Here is a 20030-nt window from a genome sequence, read left to right on the forward strand (position 1 = left end):
TCCGTTGTAATTGGGAATAGAAATGCCAACTCCTTCGCATAAATGCTGATCAATGCTTCTACCAAAACCGGTGGAGGTAAGTCATTCGTCGACATGAGGCACGATGGTGATGCTGCGGGCCCGTCGAAGTGTGTGGCTTCCGGGCTGGCGAAAAATGGCTCTTCAGGTTCGTAGCCCTTTTCCTCCAGGAGATGATTGATATGCCGACGAAGGCCAACGCAGTGATCCACGACAGAGGCAGTCGACCCGAGGCCGACATATCTCAACTGACCGTAAGTATCGGCGTCCAACTCGCCGAAGCCATCAGCATAACAGCTGCCACCATCAGCGACTTGATCCGGCTCTTCCATTGATCTTTCATGATCCGCTTCTATATCTAATATCAGCTCGGCTTGGTCGTCGTTCCTGGTATGATCGGCGTTTGTGGGGACCGGAACGTTTACTTCAGCTGCATCGGCTTCCGCAGCATCTAGCAGCTGCTGTATCTTGTTCGCGTTAGGGTTAGGACATGTTATCTGTACAGTCGTTTCGGCTCCGGGAGCAACGAAACTTGGTGATGATCCAGTGGGTATGTCTGGTGGGCTTGCGCAGGTCGGTGAGCCATTGGGTGGGCGTCTTGCAGTGCCAAACTGCTCAATCAGCGAACGAAGCATCTGCTCCATAGATTCAACGCGCGCAGAGAGCTTTTCTACATGGCTACGACAGGATTAGCCATGAGAGAACTTAGGTACGTACTCAATGAGAGATCGCAAACCTGGTGTCAAAGGTGGGAGTATTACGAATACCCGAGTCGCCGTATTCGCAATTGATGCTGAACGAAGTGCATCTGGCGCAAGGTTCGGCCCCATTGCATTTCACCTGATTTGAACTGTTAGTCAAATTGATTAGCTACACATGTAATTGATGATACCTTTTTGACTCGGCATTCAATGCATGCGCGTCTCACTCTCTGCCTTTCATTTGTATGGTGTCCATGCGATTCTCGGGGTAGACTTGCAGCCGGATTTCGAGGCGCCAGCGGCCTGGGAGCCTGTGGCATGGCTTCGGCGTACGATCCGGGCCCTGACATGGTCGTGATTGAGAGAGGAAACACAATGACAGTTCCTCAGAAGCCCGCGAACGATCCTTCGGGCAAGAGACAACTGAATTGTCTTTTCCTATAGAAACGAAGACGGTAATTTGTGAAGTGTGGTTCAAAGAAAAATGACGAATAGAAGTCCCCCGGTCCGGGACAAAGTCAGGTCGCAAATTTAGCGCAAATCTCATAAGTAACCTTGCACCATCAGCGCAGTCCAGCGGGGTAAATCAAAGAGAAACCAGCGCTATGAGGCCTTATCAGCAAGCCAAGGACGCCTGACACTGCAGTGCCAAATTCAGATGTGACTGGTGACGTGACCTCAGTTTACGCAAAAGGAAAGTATTCTGTGCATTTGAATCGATCCAGTTCAATGGCATTGCTTTCGCTTCCTGATGTTCAATCCAATGTTCTATGAGAATTCGTAGCTGAAGATATGCTTGACGGCTTTGGACAGGGCGCCCGGCGGACACCGACGTGAGCAAAGATAACCGTGGCGATTAAACTAGTGCTGTGTTTTGATGACAAGCTAGATTACAGCGTCCCGACATTTTGTTTCTGTTTATCCATCTGCCTCTGTTTACTCTTTCGACCTCCAAAAGCCTAGAGTCACCTGCATCGGCTTGTCTGAGAAGTTGAACAAGTACGCATCTTCGCCCTCAGCAAAGATCTGGTACCTGTTCCACGGAGGAATGCAGAAGCTGTCTCCCTTGCCCCATCGCAATGTGCTGACCTCGCCCTTTGGCGAAGTGACTTCTGTGTATCCTTGGCCGGCATGTACCTGGAAGATGTTGCCCGCCGTCTCTTGTACCGCCTTGCCCTTCTTGCCAGCGGCGATCCGATGCGCATAAGCGCCAACTGTGGTTGACACCGGTCTGCCGTTAGGAAGTAAATACTCGACAGTGGAGTAGTCTCCTCCTTGGGCATCGAGCCGCGCCTGAGTCTTGATCCAAGGGAACTTCATGTCGGCAGCCTCAGCATCAGACACGACCTTTGACTCATGAGTGTCGACGCCGTACACTTCCTCTGTCTTGTGTCAGCCAACTGTCTTTTTCCTTATCACGCGTCTGAGGGACTTACCGTAATGCTCCGTGAAATCAACGGGAAGATGCTTAAAGAGCGGGATATTCAATCCGTCGAGCCAGATCACATTGTTGGTGCCCTCATTGCCATGATCGTGCCAATTCCAGGAAGGCGTAATGATAAGGTCTCCAGGCTTCATGAACATCTTCTTGCCAGAGATCGCCGTGTATCCTAGATTTCCATTAGTGCCTGACCTAGAAGGACGAATCCTTGAAACGTACCTGCATCGCCTTCGATCAAGAACCGCACTGCAAATGGTGTATGGCGATGGCACACGGCCTTTTCACCAGGTAGGATGAGCTGATGAGCGGCAAGTATAGCATCTAGGGTGAACGGGGGCTGTTTTGGGCCAGGGTTGATCATGAGGACCGCCCTCCTCTCCGCCTCCCTCGCATCGACGAGCTCTGCCGCGCGAAGCAGAAGGCTCTTCGTATCGTCGTACTTCCAAACGGCGGGGATGTGCCTGCTGTGAGGTTCCAGAGAGGTCGGTGGTCCACCAGTGTTCCACAAGGGAACAAGCTCCTTATCACGAATGGCCTTCTCCAACCCAGCTTTATCATCCACCGAGATCTTCAGCTTGCTATAGAAGCCTTGTCTCGATGTCTCAACGGGCAATTCAGCAATTGAAGGAGCCATTTTGAATTGATCTTCGTGAGCTCTGGTTAAGAATAGCTCTAGTTAAGAATCACTTTGGTGGGTTGACAGTGAAGCCTAGGATAGAAGGTGGTAGATATAATCAGAGTGAAGCTCTAGAGATCTGTCCAGCAAACAAATCAGAAAACTTCAACCCTCGGACGAGAACGTAAAACCGAGCCAGGGACAGTACAATGATTCAAATGTCATTGAATGATTCACGGCTGGTACGTGAGGTTGGAACGAGATCCCCCGGGGTTTATCTAAGAGTATGGACTTTGATTGGTCAAATGAGCCGGCCCGGTATCCGGAACGGCCAAACACACCAGCTTTGGTCAGGGGTTCATATCACTCAACAGCCTCTATCTCAGAGTCGGGGGCGAATACAAGCGGCGCTTGTACTCATGGCCAACTGTGTCACCAGGATTAGAAATCGTCTTTTGCCTTAGCGGTCTCATGGTTATAGAGGGATAGCAGATCATAGCAACTAGGAAGACTGCGCCTGGCTTCGCTCTTGAGGTAATAAAGCATGAACATTAATTTCTGCACGTACAATTGTATCAAATCATTGGGAAGTCAACCTTTGTTGATTTTCAATTTGATTCAGGATAACATAGCTTTTATGCTTCTAATACATGGGTCTATTGGGCTACTCTAACTTGACGACTTCAACTGATATTGTCTCTCAAAAAACCCGAACTTGCAGGCTTACAAAAATGGGGATCGCAAGGCCGTCTCGGGCGCTGATCTTGCACCGATGACTGGGGAGTCTTCCGTGAGCTGGTCCCACTCGTGTGCAACCAAGGCCGCTGCACGACTCTTCAGAACCGCCGTATGGGTTCGAGGCCTCATCTCACCCTCGTATTGATCAATCGCCAACTTCTGATTGATCTCCCCCTTGTGAATCTTCTTAAGCTGATCCACTAGCAAAGCAGCATCTAGGATTCCGTGATTTGCTCCCTCGCCTGTAGATGTAGGGTCAGCGTGGGTGTGTCGGATACCTGAAACTGCAATAACGTACCTCGATACATGGTCATCGCGTGAGCACTATCACCAGCCAGAGTGACGCGACCACCCTTGTTGTCCCAGTCTCTGCACGGGAAGTCACCAAGCCTCAGGGGGGTTGTGAAATCAAGATCATCCGGGATATCCATAACGATGCTTCGCAGTGGCTCGGCGAATCCAGCGGCTCGTTTCTTCATCATGGCAATGCGCTCCGGGTTCGTCTTGGGTATGGCATCCTTGACTGGATCTTTCATGATCCACGAGATGATCACTAGCGCATCATAGTTAATCCTCCCGTCAGGCTCCTCGTTGACTTCCTGGAGCACCGTCAGCGATATATGTAAACGTATCGTGTTTTGTTGAGCTTACCTGGATGCTATACCAAAGGTAGTCCGCCGTCTTTGGGTGCAGCCCCTGAAACAGCAGGGGATCGAGCTTCCGGATCGGCTCTCCTTGGTCTGCGGTGAAGTGCCTAATGACACCCACAAGATGAACGGGCAAGAGTGTCAGAGCATGGTCGTCAGGCAAAAGGTGCTTTCTGACGTTGCTGTTGTTGCCATCTGCGCCAATGAGAATCGTTCCATCCGCGAACGTGCCGTCCGCAAAGTGCGCCCTGACGCCGCCCTCGATGTCCTCGACTCTGGTCAGTTTCTTGCCCTCTTGCACGTTGACGCCGTCTGCTAGCACGTTCCTCAGCTTCTGGCGGTGTAATCGAAGACGTCTCTTGGATGGCGGGATCTTGTAGAGGGTTTCCCTGGACACGCGTATGTGTAAGTCAATGCCTTCACCTTCACTCGCTCGTGTACATCAACTCACGCAGTCTCGCAGTTCAGGAACAAGAAGTTTCCAGCGTCCTTCTTCAGTGTTCGATCTACTACGGCCTATTCACAGTTAGGATCTGGGCACGGAAGCATTTTGCACCTTTCAAACTCACGCCTGGTAGTTTGGCAGCCCTCTCGGGTCCAATGGTCCTTTCTAGAGCATCCAAGCACCAATGAAGAGTCAAGGCCCATCCTTGGCTGCGGCTTCCTATCAGGCCATTAGGTCTCCTCAATTCTAGCATTTCTGAGTGGTTGGCCAACCTTCCGTATCCCTCTCAAACAGCGTGTACGGAATACCATTCTCCCGGCATCCCTGGGCAATTGTCAGACCAACAATTCCGCCTCCAGCAATCAGTACATGCATCGGCCTCTCGGTCGACGAAGTCGGCGGCGCAGATGAGAATTGGGAGCCCATGTCTGACCGAATCGAGCCTTGCTTAGGAGGATTGGATCGCAAGATACAAGAAGGTAATATTTGAACGACGCGCAAAACCTACGTCGCTTTGACCTCAGCTCTTTTCAAAAGCAAACCGCGTCGCGAGTCTCAAGCTCCAAGCATGAGGCCAGCGATGCTCATTTGATAGGTGCTGTGATTGCTTCTTCTACGGCGATCACCCCCACCACAAACCTGCCATTCCGGGCCGGCCGCTTCCACCCGCACACACCACACCACACAGGAACTTAACGTTATCGTCGACCTCTGCCAGATTGACTAGCTGCGGGAGGTTATCAATAAGTCGGCCTTCACTGGAGGGTAGGCCGGACCGGCGCATCCGGCCAATCTCTTGTCTTCCCACGCAAGGGGCGCCCAGGAACAGGAGGGAACCCCTAATCGCATGCGGATCTACTCAGGCTCCCCACCCAGAACCCACTGGTCAAGCAGCATGATGTGCATTACCCGAGGTTTTGGGTTCGATGACAAAGCCAGTGCGAAGACGCTCGCTGCTGGACTAAACGCCAAGCCGACGGAACGCCAACATGCTTAGCAAAGCATGAGGATGAGCTTTCGTAAGGTGGACACCGTGGGACTTCTGTCCCCAAGACCCCAAGACTAGATCCGAAAGCCCAGGGCAAGCAGCATTAGAGGCCGACAAGCTCCATCCGTCAAGCGCTATGGCGTTTGCGCGATCCACCAGCACCGGCTGGTGGCCGTCTGCGCATGCTCTGGGCTCGTTGCGGTCATGTCATGACAAAACGAGGAGTTGCAGTTGTATTATTCTCAAGGTCGATACAGTTCAATAACGTCTCGTTACTTTCCTTCTATACTTGAAATCAAGCAGTCTTTCACAATGAGAGCCGTCCAGTTCAGTGAGACCGGAGCTTCGAGTGTCCTCCAAGTCGTCGACATCCCCAAGCCTATCGCCAAGCCCCACGAGGTGCTCATCAAGGTCGAGTACGCAGGCGTCAACTTCGTCGACACGTACTTGCGCTCCGGGCTCTACGCAACGGCCCTGCCGTCGACCGTGGGCCGCGAGGGCGCCGGAGTCCTCGAGCAGGTCGGCAGCGCTGTTCCTCCGGAGTACGGCCTGCAAGCCGGTGACAAGGTCGCGGTGTTCGCGCCGGGCTCGACCGCCGAGTACATGACGGCGGACGCGAAGACGGTGCTCAAGCTGCCGGCGAACGTCTCGACGCGCGAGGGTGCCGCCATCGTGCTGCAGGGCCTGACGGCGTGGACGCTGGCCCGTGACGCGCACGATCTCAAGGCCGGCGAGGTGGCGCTCGTGCAGGCGGCGGCAGGAGGCACGGGCGGGCTGCTGGTGCAGATGTGCAAGGCACTCGGGGCGACGGTCATTGGGACGACGTCGACGCCTGAGAAGGTCGAGGTTGCAAAGGGGCACGGATGTGACTACGTAATTAATTATTCGACACACAATGTCGAGGAGGAAGTCCTGAAGATTACAGAGGGACAGGGCTGCCATGCTGTGTTCTCGGGCATTGGCAAGGATACTTTCCAGACAGACATGAGCCTCACTAGGAGGAAGGGCACGTTCGTCACGTTTGGCAACTCGAGCGGCGCCATTGATGCCGTCAAGCCGCTGGATCTGAGCAAGAAGAACATCAAATTGGTGCGGCCGACGCTGGCCAACTACATTACCACTCGGGAAGAGTTTGTGACGAGAAGCACAGAGCTCATGGACCTGGTGGCAAAGGGGACGGTCAAGGTCAACATTGGCGGCGAGTACAGCTTGGCCGAGGTGGCCATGGCACAGGATGATTTGGTGAGCAAGAAGACGGTGGGCAAGCTCGTTGTCAAGATATAGACCAGTGCACAAAAAATGAAAAGACACCGCAAGCTTTTTGGCATGTAATTCATAATGGATTACTCTCTGATATCTCATTGCTTTTCCGGATACAGAGCTGTGCACTTGATCTCGACATTCAGCCTCTCGTTCGGCAGCGCCGCGACCTGGACACATGTCCTTGCAGGCGCCTTTGTCCTGTCGGGCCAGATCTTGTTCCACTCCTCATTCATGCCCCCGTAGTCCTTCATGTCCGTCAGGAAGACTGTAGCGTCCAGGATGCTCTCCAGGCCTGCGGCTCCCTCTGTTGCCCCCTTGAGGATGGTGTCAATGTTCTTGAGCACGGCGGCTGTCTGCTCCCGGACGTTGAGTGTGTGTTTTCCCTCGGCGTCCGTGACACAGCCGGCGTAGGTGCCGTCGGCGCGGCGTGATGAGGTTCCTGAGACGAGGATGGTCTTTGGGTTGCCAGGGACAATTCTTGCGTGCGGGTAGTTGGCAAGGCCTTGGGCGCCGCCCGTGAGGAGGAAGGCTTCGCCGTTGGGAGATGCCATTGCGGGTGAGCTCCGGGGATTGAAGCGAGAGGCGGTATGTTAGGGGGATGGTAACGTTATACCGAGCCGTATGCGCAGGCCGTTTTCACTTGGTCAGTATCCCCAATTGTCGCGAGTTTTATTCAATTGAGATGCTCAATCGAAACTCCTCGTGGATCACAACTACCGGTACTAAACAGGCCGCTCTACCGTGCTTCAGCGTTTGGATACCTAGCTATTCCGATCATCGACCTATAGCTCTATCACTTAGCTTAGATAGCTTCGTGGGTACCTGGGTAGTCTCTAAGCCGCAGCGGCATCGGCTGCGTACAGGCGAGAGTTGCTGTTGCTGCACGATCGGATGCGCCGACCGAGCGGATGTTGCGTTCGGGTAGCGGAAGCCGCACTAGCTACGCCCCTAAACCCCCACCTGTGTTTTGATTACGTAGGGACCTTCATGGGCAGGATGACCCCGCCAAAGTACCCCTCCTCATCCTCAGTGATCTGCCCCTCGCTGTCAAGAATCTCCTAGGTGAGGCATCCTGGAAAATTGGCGATTACTGCATAGTACTTCTGCTCGAAAGGCTCCTTTTGCCTGGTTCAATCGGTATTTTAGGTATGATAGAAATGAAGATATATACCTACACCTACGCCTATTCAGTAGCAAATTCGAGGATCCGCTTAGCGACTAGACTTCCAGGCAGGCCAATCTCGAGCGTGTTGGAGATGTGGTTGTGGCCCCGCATGACCTCGAACAGCGGCAATCGTCGGAACTTCTTCCTGTGCTCGTCCACAAACGCCAAGTTGCCGTCCACAATCTCGTTCGAGTCCAGCTCCGCGACCATTAGCAGCAGATTCAGGCCCTGCAGGTCTTCCTCTTTGGCCTCTCTAAACACTGACACCGCTGTCTTGCCCATCACCTCCTCCTCCGTCTCTGTGGCGTGGTACAGGAACATGTTCTGACGCCGCCGCTCCTGGCGCAGGTCGTAGGACATGGGCGGGCTCAGCAGCATCAACGCCTTCAGACTCAGCTCCGCCTTCTTCATGAGCCCGCTGAAGGCTGCGTTTGCGAGGTGTGCTCCTCCCGCCGACTGCCCTACTGCCGTGATCTTGCTGCTGTCGCCGCCGTACTGGCCGGCATGGTCCTGCACCCACTTGAGCGCTGCCGTCGTGTCCTCGCCGCCCGAGGGGTAGCGGGCTTCCGGCAGGAGGCGATATGTTCCGAGGAAGCACACGCATCCGTTGCTGGCGAAGAAGTTTCCTGGCGGTGGCGGTGGTGGTCAGCAAAGGCCACTGTCTGTCTGTCTCCTTGATTTCGAGCGTATTCCAAGTCAAGTCTCACCAATATTACCGTGCATCGACGGCGTAATGTCATTGTCGCCCGATGTAAAGCCGCCTCCGTGGAAGAACACCACCACCGGCAGCGGTTTGGGTTTGTCTGACGATGCCGTGGGCTTGTAGACATCTAACCGGTGCCGAGAATGTGTCCCATACTTGATGCCCTTTTCCACTGACACTGAATCCGTGAATTGTGATGCTTGTGCTGCGTGAAGCGGCTCGTAGAGCTCGTTCATGTCCTTGTTCGTCTGCAGCGACCAGACATTCCCATGTTTAGCAATGCTCGCCTTGATTGCCTCCATTGCCAGCGCGTCGTTCGATTCTCTCGATATCCACGGACACAATACCTACAGTAGGTACGAGCGAGTACCGTATTCCCCCCTATATCTGGGCGTAGAGCACCTCGACGACCGCCCAAGGCCCCTGTCCTCTCAGGTCAAGGATAGCTAGAACAGGAGCCAGCTCCCCACCAACTGTACTCGAGTGATCGCTGCACTGTGTGTTCTCTTGGTGGTGCTCGGCAAGGGGCCTGGAAGTTCGGATCGAGCGATTCGGCCAATCACTCATCTTCCCACATCCGATTCCGTCAGCTGTCCGCTCTGACTTACAGTACGCTACAGTGCTTAAACACCCCCCCCTGTCGCAACACCTTCCGAGCGGTCATCTCCACGACTCTCGGCTGCCATGCCGGCCGGTACTCACATGGAATGAAATATCACGACGCCCAAAGGAGCTCTGTTGACGACGCCTCATCTCGAGACTTGCTGAGCCGCCCCGGTTTCAGTCACAAGCAGCAATATTGTGCTCTGCAGCACAGTCGCTCCAACATGGGCTCTGTATCCGCCGACGGGCGCTCCCCGACCCTGGAGCAGGTGTGGGCATGCGACACCATAGAAAAGGCAGAAGCACTCATCAAATCGCAACAGGCGCAAGAGAGGCCGGGATTTACGCTAGACAACTATGTTGCAAACTCGTTTGATCGGTTTTCGGGGGGTGGCAAAAGCCTGCCGGCAATCAACCCAAAGACGGGCAAGGTTTTTGCGCAGGTGCCAGTGAGCAGCGCGGGCGAGGTCGAGAAGGCACTGCAGGCCGCCACGGCAGCGTTCAAGTCATGGAGCAAGACGCCCGCACCGGTGAGGTCGAAGTATCTACAACGGGTGTCGCAGTTGATCCAGGAGAACAAAGAGCTGTTTGCGGTATGGGAAAGCATAGACCAGGGAAAGACGCTGGCGAGAGCGCGGGTGGAAGTAGACCGGGCGGTATCAAACTTCAGGTAGGACACCTTCACGCCAGGCATGGACGTTCTAGTAATCAGCCCAGCGCTGACCAGATAACAGCTACTTCTCAACATTCATCCTACATCAAGAAACAAAAGCCCGCATGATTGACGGAGTGGCACTCACTTACGAGCACCGCTCCCCGGCTGGCGTCTTCGCGCTCATCTCCCCGTGGAACATGCCTCTTTACCTCCTAACCTGGAAGATAGCGCCCTGCCTCGCCTTCGGGTGCACAGCGGTTGCGAAGCCGTCCGAGGTCACCTCGATGTCGGCATTCCTGCTATGTGAGGTACTCAGGCAGGCCGAGATACCATCTGGCGTCATCAACATTGTATTTGGGGATGGGCCAACAACGGGGTCGGCGCTGGTGAAAAGCCCACTTGTCAAAGGTGTGTCGTTTACGGGAGGCACCGCAACAGGCGTACAGATCAGGAGAGACACGGCGGATCAGATATATAAGCACCTCTCGCTCGAACTAGGAGGGAAGAACCCTACGCTGGTATTCGATGACGTGGATATGGACAAGGCGGTGCAAACGGCGGCAACCGCTGCGTTCGAGAACCAGGGCGAGGCATGTTGATCTCCCTGTCCGCGATTTGTCCGTACTGATGATTGTGCCCTAGATCTGCCTGTGTGGCTCTCGCATCTATGTACAATCTTCGATATACGACAGATTTGTCGCCGCTTTCACGTCATATGTGACTGCTAACTTCAAGCTTGGCGAGAGAGTTGGCGCCGTCGTCTCACTACCACACTATCGGAAGATCCGATCCTATCTACAGCTAGCGGAAGAAGAGAAGGCTACGTTTCTCACGGGAGCAACCCCGCCAGAAGATCCGAAGGAAGGGTTATGGATCGAGCCCGTAATATTGACAGGCGTTTCGACGTCCTCACGGATCATGCGAGAGGAGATTTTCGGACCGGTAGTAACTATCGCAAAGTTCGATACAGAGGAGGAAGCCATCGACCTTGCAAATGACAACCCTAATGGTTTGGCAGCCGTATTGCTGACTAAAGACGGGGCGAGGATACGGCGGGTGGGAGAACAGATCGAGGCCGGCCTGGTGTGGGTGAACTGCTGGCTTGTAAGAGAGCTTGGCACTCCATTTGGCGGGATGAAGAACTCTGGAACTGGACGTGAAGGTGGGGAGTACAGCAGAGAGGTCTTCACGGTGGTTAGGACACTGCACATACCTGTATAGGGTGAATTATGGTGTAACTATAAGATATCATACGCTTGGTGTGATCAGACTTTCGATTGTCATAAGGACTCGATCGGCAGTGCACCCACCCTACATGGCAACTGCCAGCAGTTGCATATACACCAAGGTTGATCGGATTAATTGTATCACTTTTGCAACTTCCCTCTGAGAATGCGAGCTCAGACCTATCGACATGGAAAACGTAATCGAGCTTTGCTTTTCTGATCATCGTTCTTCGAGACGTTTCTCTGCCTGCACTTGTGAAGCCACACCCGCTGCCACAAATGACCCCATGCACATGGCCATCGAGACAGCTCTCATTGGAGTTGCCACGTCGCCAGCGGCAAATACACCACTAACGCTAGTCTCGTTAAATGGCGGATTGACTTTGACCTCGCCTTGTGGTCCAATATCAAGGCCCAGCTGAGAAACGAATGGCCCATTCAGCTCCGCCAGAGGAGCATGCGACTATTTAACTTAGTTTTAGTACTTTGCAAGCGATTAAGGGCTAGAACGTACAATGAAGCTTTCTGTCTTCTGTGTGCCATCCTCAAGTGTGACAACTACATCTGCCGAGTCAGAATCCGGGGATGCCATGGCCATTTTCTTGATCTTCCGTGATTCGACCGTAATCATACTTGATGGCGGCTTCAGCGCAGTTGTGATATTTGCCGCTGTGCTTTCGTCGCCATTTGTATAGATTGTCAGGGTTTTGGCGAGCTGTAGGGCCATGTTACCAACATGCAACGCCATGGTTGGATTGGACATCAGGTCGATTGCAAGGAGGCCAGCAGATTCGCCCCCTCGCTCTTCGAAACCGTGACAAAAGAGACAGTGGAAGATGCCGCGCGCCCAACAATCACCAAAACCTTCGATGTTTGGCATGATATCCTTGATACCGCTTGCTAGTACAAGCTTCTTTCCCTGGAAAACGTTGCCCTCCTCATCGCGAGCAGAGAATTGGCCGTTGTCGAGCTTCTTAACCTCTGTTATGTTGGCAGATTGAAACTGTACAGTATCATATCGTCGTAACAAATCAGCCCGCGCCTTGGCTCTAAATTCAGCTGGATCAGCATGATCAAAACCAGGCACATTATGCATGTGATGAGTGCGAGCATTTCGGTAAACCCCAGAGTCAAAAACCAGGGCTGTGTGTAGTTGTCGAACGAGGCCTGTGGCTACGGCGAGGCCCGCCGGGCCACCGCCGATAATTAGAACATCGTATAATTTGTTTGCCATTGTGAGCAACTGCAGATAGCTATATTCTTACTCGTTTGGGAGTGCTTCAACTATTCTGTGCGTCAAGGACGCTCTTTATACTTGTGTAAGACATCACTCGGCAGCTTTTCGGACACTTTCCGAGTTATGAACCCCACAAAACGTCATCCCCGAGTTGAAGTGTCTTGGTCCTAGACGCAACCACTCAAGCACCCGAGACTTAGAATAATGATCCGAACCAGCCTATGGGATACCAAATGATTGTGTTAGAAGCGTCCACTGGCATGGATTAGCTAGATTTGAGTACATGTTTACAGGAGTTCGAGAAGCTCACACAAGCCGTTTTTGATTCATGTACAACGATGTGAGAGCCCCCAAACTCGGTCTGTGAGGTTGTACACGCTCATCTGCTATCTACTACAATCGATCTCAGCTACTGATCACGTTTGACAAAGACATTTCATTCTAATTGAACGATGTGAATCCGTTTGATAACTACGCGAGGCCCGTTAAGCACCACCCTTTACAACCTTGATAGACAGAATTCTAAAAGCCCTCTGGCTTTACTATGAGTACGCCATTTACGTCCACGCAGCGACCCTTGAAGTCGCATGTTGATGGGGCTGGAAAGGAGCCACATTGGTTCTGATCGGTATAAGCAGACTCCCAAAGTGTGGCCTTAAGACACCTTGGCTTGCCAGTCCTGGACTCGCCGAAACAAGGTCCTTCATCGTCTGTCTCGTCGGATGCGATCTGGTTCAGGGCATAGTACCCAAAGCCATCGCTCGATTGCAATGTATTGACTAATGACAGATCGGGTCAGTATTGTCTCTATTGGGATTGTGGAATAATATGAAAGAAAAAGAAACCATCACTAAACATCTCGAGAGCATGTTTTACTATTGTGTTGGGCTATCCGGCTCGAATACTAGAGACATGCTTGTGGATCGGGAAGGAAGCCATCAAGGTGCTTACTATATTCGATCTTGCCGCAGTCACCAGTCATCCGCACCCCCCATTTATTACCACTCAAGTCGCTCGCGCCGGACCATTTTATTGTTTTGTCGGTCTGCTTCTGATCATTGGTTCCCACAAGGTACAGAAGTAGCTGGCCATTATGAGAGAGTGTAATCTCATAGTAGGTTTTGAAATCAGGAACCGTGTTCCTCGAGGCACCGCAGTGTACCTGGACACAACCTGTTGCCTCAGTAGAGATGGGCTCCCCGTACTCGTCGTAAGTCACCGCGCGAGCAATCATGGCCTTGCCACCCAACGCGGTCGAGTCGTAGACCCTGGGCCATGGTATCGATCTGGAAAAGGTAAGAGCAGCATGAAGTGCAGCCAGAATGTAGAAAGAGAAGTTGGGCTGCATTGTTGTGTAGCTACTGATTGCTTTGATTTGAAGCAGCTGCGACTAGCTCTCTGCTGTTTATTGCCTCGTGGTTAAAATAATTGCGAAAGTCGAGGTGAGCAATGTATAGAGAAAGAAAGATTTTGAACAAATCAATACACTTCAAGTTCTTAAGTCGCCTGGACTGGGACGATATGTATTTTGTACTGGCAAGTGATCATAGTGCCAAGCGACTCCCGAAATGTATGGCAGCTTAGATTCTCATCTTCCGCCGCCCTCGAAGGGCCAATTTCCGCCATGACATAGGTGCAGCTATTTTTAAGTCACATAGTTCATAAGTTGGGGAGTTCCTGCATATATCAAAGCAACCAGGGCAAGTCATGACTTTGTGTTGCCCCTAGTCGATTAGGATCAGCCGCAGGAGGCGGCCGCCGCTTGTAGTGAACCCCTTGCTCGCCCAACAACAGTTGACCTAGAATAATAGTCAAGCGTCAAAGGATCCAATCACTACATCTCAGAGATCTTATCGAAAAGTCGTTTGGCTGCCCATGTTCAAATGAATCGAGAAAGACATCTGGTAGTGGCGGCGTTAGGCTATTGCCGCTAGAGGCCGCTTATCTATGCCTCCCTTCTCCGTACAGTGACAGGATAAACAATAATAGAAATTGGAAATTTCAAAGTCCCTGCCGAATGAGTAGACTGGAAACGCAGCTTACGCCAAGCAAAGCTGGGCATTGCTGAGGCCAAATGTTAAAAGATAAAAGCGACCCCTTTCCGCGTTCCTAGACCATACCTCGTTCAAAGAACGACATTTCTCGAAAAAGTCTTTTGTCTAAACTCCATACGCTCTTGATATTAGACGCAATCCTCATGGAGTCAATTCGCCAAGCACAAATTGATACCTCCTACCCGGGTGCCGCCACGACACGCGACTGGCAGTCGACCTCACAACTCGGCACAGAGAGTTGCTCAAAAGGCGGCTGCTCAAGCTGCAAACAAGGGTGGAGTGGTGACATACCGCATTCGCCTCAGTCTTCGAATTCTTTCCTTCCTCGTTTCGGCAGCCATGGTTGGGGTCCTAGGACAGTCTTTGTATGCTTATAAATGGACTGAAAAGAACCCTGACACCGAGAGACATTTTATTGCAATCCGTTTGTGGGCTGAGCAGTATACTATTCGACCAATGCATTTACTTCTTGGCGCTGCTTGTGTTTCAACACTTTTGAGTGGAATTCTATGTGTTGCAAGTGTGTCTAAGGCTGTAAGTACTAACATCGTATTTCTAACTAATTGATGCTGATAAAGGTTTCCATAGATTCGACGGTTAACAGACGTAGGGAACGGGTTCGCGCTTACAATTTCCTCTGTTTGTCTTGTATTATGGGTAGCAGCTGTTGTCTACTATGGAGTCAACCACTTGAAAGGGAGCCAGCAATTCTCCCCGTACGTCAAGGATGTGTGCAGTGCCCAGGGCAAGCAATGGCCCAGTATGCGAAAGCTGTGCCTCGGAATGAGGTTCGGCTTCTACGGAGGGATCTCGTTCGCAGCATTGGAGCTCCTGTCAATACTCGTGACAGTGTATGGTATTGTCATAACGAAGAGGGCTGGGAAGACCTACTTCAAGATCCGAGAGAAGTCTGGTGACGATGCAGCCCCCTTGATGACATGAATTAGTCTGTTTGGTAACGAGAGCAGCAACAGAATTTGGGTCATTAAGCTTGTCAATAAGACCAGGCGCCCGTCTTTGTCATGATAGGAGCAAGGACATCTGTCTAAAACTACTTCCTCTTCACTTCATCTTTACTGAACCGCAAAGCGCTCTGTCGTGATTACATATGTAACGGACCAAACTTTGAAATTGACTTTGACAGGGCCACATTCCACGGGCCACACTCCCAGTAAGCACGGCACACTTGTCCACATGGCCGGCTGTTCTGTCACATTTATGAGGCACCATTTCCGGGAAAAGAATGACCATTGACATTCGCGTTCAGATTTAGCCGACACGTGCTTCGCTCATTCTAACGCCGATCTGCAGGGAGGCAATACATTCGGCATTTGGGGAGTACCACTCTTCAGGGTAATTCTTATAGTTTAAGGGCACTATTGCATGAAGTCCTTGAAAAAGTCCAGTGGTTGGCTACTATTGCAGACAAGTTGCATTGTTTCAATAGCATACAGTTCTAAGCTACCTACATTCCCCCGCACCCTCAAATTGTATGCTCCGAGAAATTGCCAAAACGATCATATCGGATGGTTATTGCGACCTCAGTGTCTGGTCCGTGATATGCATAGCACAAGCTGCACTTTCCATTGGCTCCAGGGATGTCTAGGCATTCCATGCCGCCGACTTCATATGTGCATTCTGCAGCATTCATCAATGCCACGCGACGTCGGCAGTACAGCATCAGTACTTACGTCCCTCCGAGGCAGCTTCCCCGGATTTCTGGTAAATAGGGACAAGATTTCGCAGGACGAAACTCAACATGTTAATCAGAATATGATAAGATCTGAGCGAGCCCCCATATTTATGGGCATCTCTACACTTCCGACCTGTTGCAACACCAACGGACATGCTGGTGATTTTTCAAAGTCATATTCACCCATCTACCAAAGTCAAAGAGTAGAGAATGACCCACACGCAGAACGGGACAGATCCTGGGACGAGTGCAGACTCCACACTCCCATCAAATACAACAATATGGGGACCACTGCCGCTCGATGATCGGAGATCTCTCCAGCCAGATATCATCTCATGTGCAGTGGCCACCTGGATGATTGCGTCTTTCTTTGTAGCTCTTAGATTCTATGCCAGGGGCCGATTGATACATGTCCTGGGTCCTTCCGACTGGTGTATCATCCCATCTCTTGTATGTTTCGTTCATTCCATCGAGAATGCAATCTAGTCAACTAATCGGAGAATAGCTTTTCTCGGCTGGTGTGACAGCAAGTGCTATTGAGCGTTAGTTGGATAACTATGACGATATGAGAGTCAACTGACCTAACTTAGAAACTGTCCGTGGTGAGGGCAAGCACTCGTGGCAAATGGATCCTGCCCAGCTACTCCCTATGCAAAGGGCAGGCTGGTATGGGATACTGTTTTACTCATTGACACTGGCGTTCACGAAAATCTCCATTTTATTTTTGTATCGCCGTATCTTCACGACCTATTGGGCTCGCCGAGCAAATAGTTTGCTGCTCTGGATCGTTGTAATAATTGGTCTCTGGATTACTGCTTCTGTTGCAACAGCGTGTGTGCCCTTGGAGGCATTCTGGAATTGGAACCTCGCGATGACCACCAAAGTGTATTGCCATAGCTTGAATGTTTGGTGGACGAATTCGGCATTGAATATTGTCACAGACCTCGCCATCGTTCTTCTTCCCATGCCGGTTCTCACCAAACTGCAACTGCCGCGAAGGCAGAAATATGCCCTTGTTGGAGTGTTTGCTCTTGGCTTCTTGTCAGTTGATTAAAGAAAATGACCTAAGAGACTACTAGAAACTGACTGGAAGCAGTGTCTGTATTGTCTCAATCCTGCGGGTTGTTGAGCTCGTTCGAGTTGAATCGGACCCGGCAGTAGATGCAACCTATTCCGGCGCATACCTCACATACTGGACTACGGTGGAGATCAATGCAGCTATCTCATGTGCTTGTATCATGACTTTAAAGCCGCTCGTTGTTCATCACTTCCCACGCTTACTTACACCAGCCTCATACCTTCGACGATACACAAGAGGCGGCAACAGCCCCGGAGGAAGACCATCGACCGGAGCCTCTCATAGGCCAAGCCGGCTAGGTTTGCGATATGGAAGCTGGATTTCATTACACGGAAGAAAGGCCTTAGCCCGACTACCATCGCTCGAGGATGAGAAAGCAGGAGGACATCACGGGGTCAGGCTAGTCGACCTCGAAGCTCAGAGGAGTGACAGCGTCTCCACGGCCCCGAAAGAAGAGGACAAGTCGCCCACTGGAACGAGCCTAAAGTCGCCGCCAGCAGCCCACCTGCGATTATCTATACAAGTGACGAAGTCTATAATGGTCACTTCCGAACGTCTCGGGAGCCCGTCATCCTCTAAAAGATGGTTTTCTCCTGGGGATAACAGCGTTGGTCACGGTACGCAAAGTCAAAGAAATGACGGATCTGTATCTGATAGAAGCCCTGTTGGGACTTGGAGCTCAGAGGAGAGGATCAGACATGCTGAATAGTCAAAGGGGCCACAAGCTAGCGTTCGGCCAATTCCAAGGTCTTTGGAGCTAATTGCCGACGAGAGAGATAATTAAACTATTCGATGATGATAGCAGCATCGAAGTATCTATACCAAAGCCAGTTCGACTCGAAGTTGATGGCCAAATTTTTGTGTGTTGCTTTATTAGGATGTTGTGCCGCCTTCAGAGCACTTCGCTTACAATTGAGATCCCCAGTTTGGAGCGGTTTCGTGTAGGGCGCTAAGTGGATGTGGCCAGTTACTCCTGGTGTCTCAGCGCCCTGAAACACAGAAATGAAACTAAAGCGAGGATGCCACACGCAACCCGGTCATTTGCACGAACTTTGAAAATCACAACACTGGAAATCTTCGGACTGCTACTGCTGAGATCAAGAGCATTCGTTCATCAAGTCTAGCGAGTATAGATGACGAGCTCGCGGGAAAGAGAATTGAAGATGGGTTGCTCGCCAAGAGAAGATTCTCACTTGATGGTTCTTGGCGTCATGGGTCATATCCGGGGTGCTCAAGATGTGGATTCGCGTGCCCTGGGCTTTGTCTCAGCATCCCTGTAGTGCAGTCTGCAGGCCCATTGCGCGACAAATAGCGAGCCACCGACGGCAGGTCAATGAGAGTATCAACGGGGGGATGAAAAAAGTCCAGACGACAATGCGCTTGATAGCTGTCTGGGTAGTTTTTGCCGGGCGTTTCTTTTAAGAGCTCAATAAAACCAATGAACCTCCAACCCAAGCAATCTTATTGATTCAAAGTGCTAAACAAGTTCAAATATTTCATTAATCGAGCATCGACATTAGACTATTGTTTGGATACACTAAAATGGAGTCTAAACAGCCTACATACGAGAACGTATCGCTTTCCGATGATCACGAAGAAATGATGTCAAACACCGAAGTTGATGAGTCCTTGATGGGGGACGAGAAGGAATGGCAGACAACAGGCATGCGCAGGCGGTCGAGGAGGAAAGCTATCTCATCCGTCCTTGACAAATATCGGTGGCACCTCGATGGCTTCCTATTGTTCGTTATTGCGGCACTGGCAGCAGTACTTCTGCTGCAGGCTCGGCGGAGAGCAGACCCATCGAGTCGGTGGCAAGTCGGTGGTGACTATACGGGAAATGGACCGAAATGTTTGTTGAAAACCCAAGTTTCCCCTGGCAGAGCACAGGCAGCTAACACAAAAAAGTCGACACCAAGGTCGTAAAGTGGGAGGCTAACATGGCATTTTCCCCTTTGAACTCGTCCGAGTTCTTCGAAGACAAGACACTGGCTCTGTGGAAAACCTTGATGCCCGGTATGTTGGATGCTCTACCTCTTCTTGAGGCTCAGCTAACGAAACGCAAGCGGGTACCGGGTACGGTTACAAAGGACAGACATTCTTTACGACGTCTATGACACATCAATTACACTGCCTCGTGAGTACCACATAGCGGAACTTTAGATATTGTCACTAATTTGTGGAAGTATATGATGGCACGAATATTCTCCGGCGTGGAGGCAAATATGACCGCTGTTCTACCGGGCGATTACCACTTTCATTTCAACCACTGCGTTGATTATCTGCGACAGGCTGTCATGTGCTCAGCGGATCTGTCAATGGAACCCCACGAGCCGTCCGATTCAGATGAGCTGGGCCCGCTGGATGGTGGTTGGAACGGTCATCATGGTAAGTCACAGCTACCTCAACTTCTGATACCACTTGACATCTTTTCAAGCACTGATAAATGATTAGTCTGCAAAGATTACGGCCAAGTCATAAATTACCTAGAACGTCAGATTGTAGATGGGGTGCGGGTCGTGCTAGATATCGATGATTAAGGAAGCCTTGCTTCTGTAGAGCCCACTTATCTAATCATACACTTAACACTTTTTCTACGTGAGATTTCAGTCAATATGGTCTGACTTGCGAACTCCATTATGTAGAGGAGTTTTGCTGTCGGTGAGGCTTGCGCAAATGGACTATCGTGCACTACAACGGCCTAGCTCTAGGGGTTTAGCCGGCACCGTGTCCGCTGATATGTTCTAGACTTCTAACTA

At 51.5% G+C, this 20030-nt stretch overlaps 6 protein-coding genes across 6 annotated transcripts; 3 read left to right on the top strand and 3 right to left on the bottom strand.

The window, feature by feature from the left end:
- Nucleotides 1-1655: 1655 nt before the first annotated feature.
- On the bottom strand, nt 1656-4859 carry UCRPA7_5977 (putative gentisate -dioxygenase protein; the record flags this gene model as incomplete). The annotated part of the gene is made up of 8 exons (XM_007918520.1): nt 1656-2101; nt 2156-2329; nt 2380-2816; nt 3504-3756; nt 3813-4113; nt 4166-4550; nt 4613-4677; nt 4731-4859. 8 exons carry the CDS (start codon nt 4857-4859, stop codon nt 1656-1658), a joined length of 2190 nt encoding a protein of 729 aa, XP_007916711.1.
- Nucleotides 4860-5906: 1047 nt separating this feature from the next.
- On the top strand, nt 5907-6878 carry UCRPA7_5978 (putative quinone oxidoreductase protein; the record flags this gene model as incomplete). The annotated part of the gene is made up of 1 exon (XM_007918521.1): nt 5907-6878. The coding sequence occupies one exon, from the start codon at nt 5907-5909 to the stop codon at nt 6876-6878; it is 972 nt and encodes a 323-aa protein (XP_007916712.1).
- Nucleotides 6879-6952: 74 nt separating this feature from the next.
- On the bottom strand, nt 6953-7408 carry UCRPA7_5979 (putative l-psp endoribonuclease family protein; the record flags this gene model as incomplete). Its single annotated transcript, XM_007918522.1, has 1 exon — nt 6953-7408. The coding sequence occupies one exon, from the start codon at nt 7406-7408 to the stop codon at nt 6953-6955; it is 456 nt and encodes a 151-aa protein (XP_007916713.1).
- Nucleotides 7409-8040: 632 nt separating this feature from the next.
- UCRPA7_5980 (putative lipase esterase protein) lies at nt 8041-9027 on the bottom strand (the record flags this gene model as incomplete). The annotated part of the gene is made up of 2 exons (XM_007918523.1): nt 8041-8648; nt 8739-9027. The coding sequence occupies 2 exons, from the start codon at nt 9025-9027 to the stop codon at nt 8041-8043; spliced, it is 897 nt and encodes a 298-aa protein (XP_007916714.1).
- A 525-nt stretch (nt 9028-9552) lies between these two features.
- UCRPA7_5981 (putative aldehyde dehydrogenase protein) lies at nt 9553-10582 on the top strand (the record flags this gene model as incomplete). The annotated part of the gene is made up of 2 exons (XM_007918524.1): nt 9553-9998; nt 10063-10582. The coding sequence occupies 2 exons, from the start codon at nt 9553-9555 to the stop codon at nt 10580-10582; spliced, it is 966 nt and encodes a 321-aa protein (XP_007916715.1).
- An 8231-nt stretch (nt 10583-18813) lies between these two features.
- UCRPA7_5982 (hypothetical protein) lies at nt 18814-19811 on the top strand (the record flags this gene model as incomplete). The annotated part of the gene is made up of 5 exons (XM_007918525.1): nt 18814-19123; nt 19180-19287; nt 19338-19408; nt 19458-19659; nt 19726-19811. The coding sequence occupies 5 exons, from the start codon at nt 18814-18816 to the stop codon at nt 19809-19811; spliced, it is 777 nt and encodes a 258-aa protein (XP_007916716.1).
- Between the last annotated feature and the right edge of the window lie 219 nt (nt 19812-20030).

Source organism: Phaeoacremonium minimum (genome assembly GCF_000392275.1).
Source record: "Phaeoacremonium minimum UCRPA7 unplaced genomic scaffold PA7_03_scaffold_447, whole genome shotgun sequence".
In the NCBI taxonomy this organism is placed as follows: Eukaryota; Fungi; Ascomycota; class Sordariomycetes; order Togniniales; family Togniniaceae; genus Phaeoacremonium; species Phaeoacremonium minimum.